At 38.8% G+C, this 7,457-nt stretch overlaps 2 protein-coding genes across 2 annotated transcripts; both read right to left on the minus strand.

Moving 5' to 3' along the window:
- Window positions 1-634: 634 nt before the first annotated feature.
- Window positions 635-3,504, minus strand: LOC117911985 (probable mannitol dehydrogenase). Its single transcript, XM_034826385.1, has 5 exons — window positions 3,303-3,504; window positions 3,032-3,145; window positions 1,713-2,226; window positions 1,158-1,311; window positions 635-1,044 (listed from the first exon to the last, which is right to left on the minus strand). Exons 1-5 carry the CDS (start codon window positions 3,398-3,400, stop codon window positions 845-847), a joined length of 1,080 nt encoding a protein of 359 aa, XP_034682276.1. The 5' UTR covers window positions 3,401-3,504; the 3' UTR covers window positions 635-844.
- A 2,275-nt stretch (window positions 3,505-5,779) lies between these two features.
- On the minus strand, window positions 5,780-6,967 carry LOC117911986 (probable cinnamyl alcohol dehydrogenase 9). Its single transcript, XM_034826386.1, has 3 exons — window positions 6,395-6,967; window positions 6,147-6,300; window positions 5,780-6,044 (listed from the first exon to the last, which is right to left on the minus strand). Exons 1-3 carry the CDS (start codon window positions 6,824-6,826, stop codon window positions 5,845-5,847), a joined length of 786 nt encoding a protein of 261 aa, XP_034682277.1. The 5' UTR covers window positions 6,827-6,967; the 3' UTR covers window positions 5,780-5,844.
- Window positions 6,968-7,457: the final 490 nt, after the last annotated feature.

The following is a 7,457-nucleotide window of genomic DNA, read 5'->3' on the forward strand; positions in this document are numbered from 1 at the left end:
CGAAATGAATCATTGTTAGAATACTACTATAGAATGTTTTGAGACTATTTTTAAAATTCATGGTAATACCTGACACAATTTTCTAATCTGATAACCATATTACGTTTTCTCTGTATGAGAGATTATCCAGTCATTAATTCAAGTGAGAGTGGACTAAAATCCCTATGCATTTACATATTACATGATTCATAAGGTTGCATATGGTGTATCATTGGGCTGTGGGAGACATAATGAGAGAGCAATCTTCAGGATTCCAGCCCAAGGAACTGACGACAGCTACAGAATGCCATCACATGTGTCATATTCTTAAGGATACATACTGTGCATTATGAGGTTTGTGGGTGGTAACTATTATATTCTTCCCCGCACTACCAGGAACATAAGAAAACATAACAATTTTCAGAGTTCTGGGTAATGGAACTGTGAACAGCAATGAACACCACTACCTGTTCAATTTTGTAATGATGGACCGATTGAGTTTTTTTTGTTATGCTTTCTGGTAACACAATTTGGAAGGTGTCAGGTCACAGGTTCTAAACTCGGTCTATCAGGGCTGCAATAGGAAATGGTAAGTAAACAAATCCAAATAAATGCAGACATGAATTCTGATTGCAGGAGTCGGTGACTATGAAGCTGCATAACAGAGAGACAACTGAGATAGGCTTTATTGTTATTTCAACCAGATAAAGCAACAGCCACATAATTCCAAATCACCAGAATTTTCTATGTTTTTCCTCCCTAACCACTTCCATTATATGCACTAAAATCAAACATTTCAAACATCTTGCTCATATCTGGGCCTCAAATCAAGTGAGGCAAGAGCAGCTAGGGGACCACAACTTGCCTACTGGGACAAGGAGTTTGCGACATCTATCACAAACCGGTACTTGACATCAGATTTGGAAAGCCGCTTCATGGCTGTGTTAATGTAGTCCATCTGGATCAGCTCAATGTCTGCAGTAATATTGTGTTTTGCACAAAAGTCTAGCATTTCCTGTGTCTCTTTAATCCCTCCTATGTCACTTCCCCCAATGAGCTTCCGCCCTGTGAGTGTTGCAGTGAAATGGAACATGTCAAAAGACATTAATAAGCATGACTGGAAAAAGTTCTGGGTAAAGTTCTCTAAAGTGGAGGGTGTTTTCACTTATGTAGCTTACCCATAACTAATGGGAAGATAGGCAGTTCCAGGGGTTTATCAGGCAAGCCCACAGTGATCAATTTTCCATTCAGCTTCAGCATGGCAAGGAGAGGACCCAGGGAATGAATTGCAGAGACTGTATCGATGATGTAGTCCATAGTACCCAGAGCCGCCTGGACAATAGAAGTAAAAAACAACTGTTGTTTGAATCCATATTTAATTAGCAGTCAAATTTAACTTTTAGGTGCTGATTTTTGTCAAATGATAAATCACCACAATGGAAACCACATGCAGATAATTCTACGTCTTAATTTGGGATGAATGAGCTTGGTTGAAAATAGATTTCCCCTGTATCTTCAGTTATGACTGAAATAAATAAAGTTGGCCTCCCATTAGGGCTGCCAATGGAACAAGTCTAACAAAAAACAACCTAATATAATCCAACTAAATCAAGATATGATGCACCGCGTGCTGAGTAAAAGTTCCCAATGTAAGGTAGGTACCATCAGACTAATATTTGCTTAGATCTCTATTACAATTCTACTGAATTTTTAAAAGCAAACCTCTGCCATACCTGCACTTTTTCAGGGTTGGTGGAAAGAAGGAAACAATCAGCCCCAAGTTTGTTAATCGCTTCATCCTCCTTGTTAGGCGAGGTACTAATAACAGTAACCTTAAGTCCAAATGCCTTGCCCAATTTCACGGCAACATGACCAAGCCCACCAAGTCCTGCCACTCCCAAATGTTTGCCTGGCTCGGTCATTCCATAGTATTTCATTGGGCTATACACTGTTATTCCAGCACAAAGTAGTGGTGCCCCTGCATCTAAGGGCATGTTATCAGGAATGCGGAGCACATACCGCTGGTCAACAACCACTATATCGGAATAACCACCATAAGTCCTCGTCCCATCTTGAGAAGTGGAGTTATAAGTAAATATCATACTGGGGCAGTAATTCTCCAAGTCTTGTTGGCAAGTCTCGCATGTCTTGCAAGAGCCCACTAAGACACCAACCCCAACTCGGTCACCCCTTTTGAATTTCTTCACATTATTTCCAAGTTGGATCACAATGCCAACAATTTCATGCCTGCACGAGAACATTCAAAAGTATTACCAATATAAGTTCCTTTAATATGCCTAAGGTTGGTTCGTCTTATTTTTAGTAACTTTCTCTTTTTCCATACAAAAATCTCTTACTCCAATTGAATTTTCCGCTATTTTCTATATATTTTTATCAAAACCAAAATCAAGGTGAAACCACATTGAAAACCTCATGCAACTTTGAAAGCTTATACTTTTATGCACACATGCAGATCCATTTGCCGTGAATACACCGCCCATATAGAAAAAACAAAAGAACAGAAAGATGAAGCTATAAAGGCTTATTTACCTAGAGGCTCGCCTCAACTCACACACACTTATCCCCTCCTCAGTGTACGATACCTTGAATTCACATTTTGAGCTACCTCAACCATGTAGTCTCACACCCTTATTTTCCAACAAAGTTGGGCTGTGTTTGGTTCTGAAGGATAAGGAAAGCGGCCCAAAGGAAATGCAAGCAAAGGGGAAGGAATAAAATTTTCCTCCACCCTTTCCCAACTTTCCCCGCTTTCTTTTTAACATGGAAAACAGAGAGCTCTGAAAGCTACATTTTCTCCTAATTTCATCTTATTTCCAACCAATATATATTTATATATATATCGTCCTTTTTTTTTTTTTCCTTTCCTTCCTTCCCAAGATCCACACAGAGCCCAAAGGTCATTATAAAATAAACATATGCTGCTTTCTTGAATCATAACATCAGTTAACACAAACAAATAATAATAATAATAGCAACAACAAAATGAATCTTGAAATTAACATTAGAAAATGGTGGAAGAAGAGCATCATACCCTGGAACAATAGGGTATCTAGTGATCCCCCATTCATTCTTAACAGAATGCAAGTCGGAATGGCAAACCCCACAATAGAGGATCTTGACTGTGACATCCTCATCACCATTTTCTCTGCCAACAATACAAATAATATCTCAACAAATATTAACTGAACCAATTCTTCAAAATTAAAAACAGATAACATCAATTTTATATTCTTTGATGATGAATTCAAAAAGTTAAGCATACAAAGAAAAAGAACCCATAACAAAAATGAAAGGAAAAGCACCTTCTTGAGAAATGGAATGGAGAGAGAGTCCCAGAGGGATCTCTCGCAGCCCAGCCAAAAGCCTTCTGTGGGTGTTCTTCTTCTGGGGATTTCACCATTTTCTCTGGGTTTTGGTATCAAAAACCTAGAATATGGTGCTGGTTTGTGTAGACCAAGCCTCTTAAATTTATGATGATGGAAAGCTGCATGAAAGAGGAACTCTTTATTTATGGCATTTATTCTGGATTCCATTAAGTCACAAAAATCCCAGGCTTATTTGATAAAGAGGATATGGCTGTTGGTAGAATTTAAGGCTCTATTAATGCCAAAAAATTAGACAAAAAATAAAATAATATCATCAAGATATATGATTTTGTGGCAACGAGGTCCGTATCATCAAGAAAAAGAAATGTGTTTGGCAACTAGAAGAATGCTATGTCAAAATGGTAATGATAGGCAACACTAGGAATGAAGTAATGGCTTTTACATCCCAAATTGCCTTCCCTTTTTCTCCCTCTTTATTCCTCAATCCACCCAAACGCTTTTCTTTGAATGGCTTTCACATCATGGTAGACAAAGGCATGGTGGTCCCTTTATTTGGCTGCCCAAATTGCCTTCCCTTTTTCTCCCTCTTTATGCCTCTACCCACCCAAACGCTTTATGTTGATTTATCCCTTTCTTTTCAAGGACATCACATCATAATCCTATAAATCAGAGGACACACTTAAATCCTATCTTAATTCCTCATCTGTTATTTGAAAATAAAAAATTATCTTTTTAATTGAAATTTCATATGATATATAGGACTTTTAAAAGGAAAAAAAAAAAAAAAAAAAACTTTCCATATACACATGAAAAAAATCTCTAAAAATAATTCAAATTTTATGCATTTTAAACGGAAACATGGAAAATCAAAGGGTTTGATATATCGCAATTAAGACAAAGTTGGGTAGTTTCTGTCCTACTGGTAACTTATTTTTGGTAAGGTATCTTCTGATGCCTTGGTAAGCTTTGATTGCAGTAGATGCATGGGTAGGTTGAACCTTTAAATCTGGTTAGTTGCATTCTACAGCGGCTTTGTTGGCATCATCATCAACCCTAGCTACTATTTTACCCTCGAGTTCATTTCCATTAATGCTGTCATGTAATGTGGATACTGGTACACCTGCACACAAGAAAGTGGAGTTCTTGTGAAGCTGAAAAAGTAGGAGTTAGGGTGTGAACAGAACACCGTGGGCCTCATGGATCAACAGGGATGATCTTTGGACAGCAACAGAACACCAAATAAAGGGGTTTATGGTATGGACAAAACTGTAGTTTTTAGGCGAAGTTGGTTTGAGTGGACACGGAAACACCACATATTTTCCCTCTATGTCCATTAATCCCATTTCATGCATGTACTCAAATCAAGCATTTCAAGCTTATTTACTGTATATAGGCCTCAAAACAAAGGAGCCAATGGCATCTCACTGAGGGACCATGACTTGGTTACTACTTACAGGATGATAAGGAGTTTCCCACATCGAGCACAAACCGGAACTTCACATCAGATTTAGCAAGGCGCTCCATGACTGTGTTGATGTAGTCCATCTTAACAAAATGCAAGTCAGAGTGGCAGACTCTACTGTAGAGGATATTGATGGTAACATCCTCAGCAGCATTTGCTCTTAACTAGAATAAAATTAAGTAATAATTATTGAGATAGTTTAGCATAAACCTCAAGATTGGTTAGACTAAGCTTGCAATTGTTACCAAGGTTTGGCCTAATTAATACAAATTTATTCATTCTCATCTTCCTCCATTAGGAAAATAACCTTTATAAAAGGGAAAAGAAAGCACCTTCTAGAGAAATGAAAGGGGGAGAGGATCCCTGAGCATTTCTGGCAGCCCAACCAAATGCCTTTTGTGGGTGCACTTCCTCTGGGGGCCTGGCCATTTTTCTCTCAACAACCCTCCCAAACAAGTAACAATGGAAAATGGAAAATGGAAAATCTAGAGCACCTAAAATGTTAGATTTGTGGGTTCAGTCTGGGGTTTGGCTATAGAAATTTATTTGCTGTGGATTATTGGTTAGTAATTGGGGGAAAAAGACATCTCTGACTGGGAATCTGTGGCGGGCTTTTCATAAAGGCATCTCCCTAAGAAGTAAAGTCTCCTTAATCAAATAATTTTCTTGTGCTCGTTAATATATTTTTTAAAAACCAAACTGAAAAGTAGGCGAAATGTATAAAAATACATTCATCTACACGTACGCCTACCCTTTTGGAGACTTACAAAAGATTATCTAACCATTTAAACTTTGAGGTGATAATTAAACTTATAAAAATAATCTACCCTTATAGATAATTAAACTTTTGTTTCCGAAAATCAAAATTGTTCTTAAAAATGTTTTCAAAAACATTGTCAAGTAGGGTCATGATCATTGGGGGAGAGGTGAGTTAGATGCAATGGATGTTTTGCTTATTATACTGAAACCATAACATTTCCAACTTATTTATTTTACACCATGCCTCAAAACAAGGGGAGGCGTGCAACAGCAGCTATACAAACTCCCATGCCTCGTCTACTCTGACAAGGACCCCGCCACATCGATCACAAACCTATACCTGACATCAGATTTGGCAAGTCGCTCCATGGCAGTGTTTATGTAATCCATCCTTATCATCTCGATATCTGCAGTAATGTTGTGCTTGGCACAGAACTCCAGCATTTCCTGTGTCTCTTTCGTGCTTCCTACATTACTTCCCCCAACAAGCTTCCGCCCTAAAATCAAGCATCATAATGGAAAACGGGGTACATAAGAACGCATCCTTATGGTCCATCGATGGAGTGTCGCATGTGTTTAATTATACAAGTATAGCTCACCCAAGACCAGAGGGAAGATAGGCAGCTCCAGGGGCTTTTCGGGCAAGCCCAGAGTGATCAGCTTTCCATTCACCTTGAGCAGCCCAAGAAGAGGACCCAGGGGATGGACTGCAGCCACCGTGTCGATGATGTAGTCCATGGTACCTAAAGCTGCCTGCACGGTCCAATCCAATTCAAGTTTTCTTAGAACTCTCATCCAGGGAAAGTATTTTGTCAAGCTAATTCCATGGAGTACTCATAAGTCATACCTTCATTTTTGCAGGGTCAGTGGAGAGAAGGAAGGCATCGGCGCCGAGCCTTTTGATGGCGTCATCCTTCTTATTTGGCGAGGCACTGATAACAGTAACTTTGAGCCCGAATGCCTTGCCTATCTTCACCGCAACATGGCCGAGGCCTCCAAGCCCAGACACACCCAGATGCTTGCCCGCCTGAGTCATTCCATAGTATTTCATTGGGCTGTAGACTGTGATCCCAGCACAGAGTAGGGGCGCACCGGCAGCCAAGGGCAGGTTATCAGGGAAGCGAAGAACAAAGTGCTGATCAATTACCACCATATTAGAGTAACCACCATAGTTCTTGGTGCCATCATGATATATGGAGTTGTAAGCGAACATCATTTTGGGGCAGTAATTCTCCAAGCCCTGCTTGCAACTCTCACACGACCTGCAGGACCCAACCATCACCCCCACCCCAACTTTGTCACCCAATTTGAATTTCTTCACATTCTTCCCCAGTTTGGTCACTATACCCGTGAATTCATGCCTGCATGACAACACTTAAACTGCTGTTTTCTTTTCTAGAGTATGCTTTCTTCATATATGCAATATTAATCAGTAATCACAGAGGAAAAAATAAAAGAATGTAAATCCACAAACTTCGAAGTGAAGAGAGAATACAAGCAGCATACCCGGGAATAATGGGGTACCTAGTGAAACCCCAGTCGTTCTTAATAGAATGCAAGTCCGTATGGCAAACTCCACAGAAAAGGACTCTTACTGTGACATCATCAGGACTATTTTCTCTGCCAAGGATTTAAGAAATATACCAATCAGGAAATGGTAATTAATAGCAATAATAGAAACTCCAACATGTAATAATAACAACTAAAATGTTTGGATTGAGTTTGCTTATATGCTTAAAACAATCATTTTACCATAACAAGATAATAAAAACTTAAATTAACCACACAAAATTAAACAAAAAGCCAATCAACTTATCAAAATAGCATAACAAAGGTTAGAGCGTGTTTGATAGTAATAATTTAAAGTGTTTATAATATTTTCAATATTTGAAAGATACAAATTTTCAAAT

Source organism: Vitis riparia, chromosome 4 (assembly GCF_004353265.1).
Source record: "Vitis riparia cultivar Riparia Gloire de Montpellier isolate 1030 chromosome 4, EGFV_Vit.rip_1.0, whole genome shotgun sequence".
Taxonomy (NCBI): Eukaryota; Viridiplantae; Streptophyta; class Magnoliopsida; order Vitales; family Vitaceae; genus Vitis; species Vitis riparia.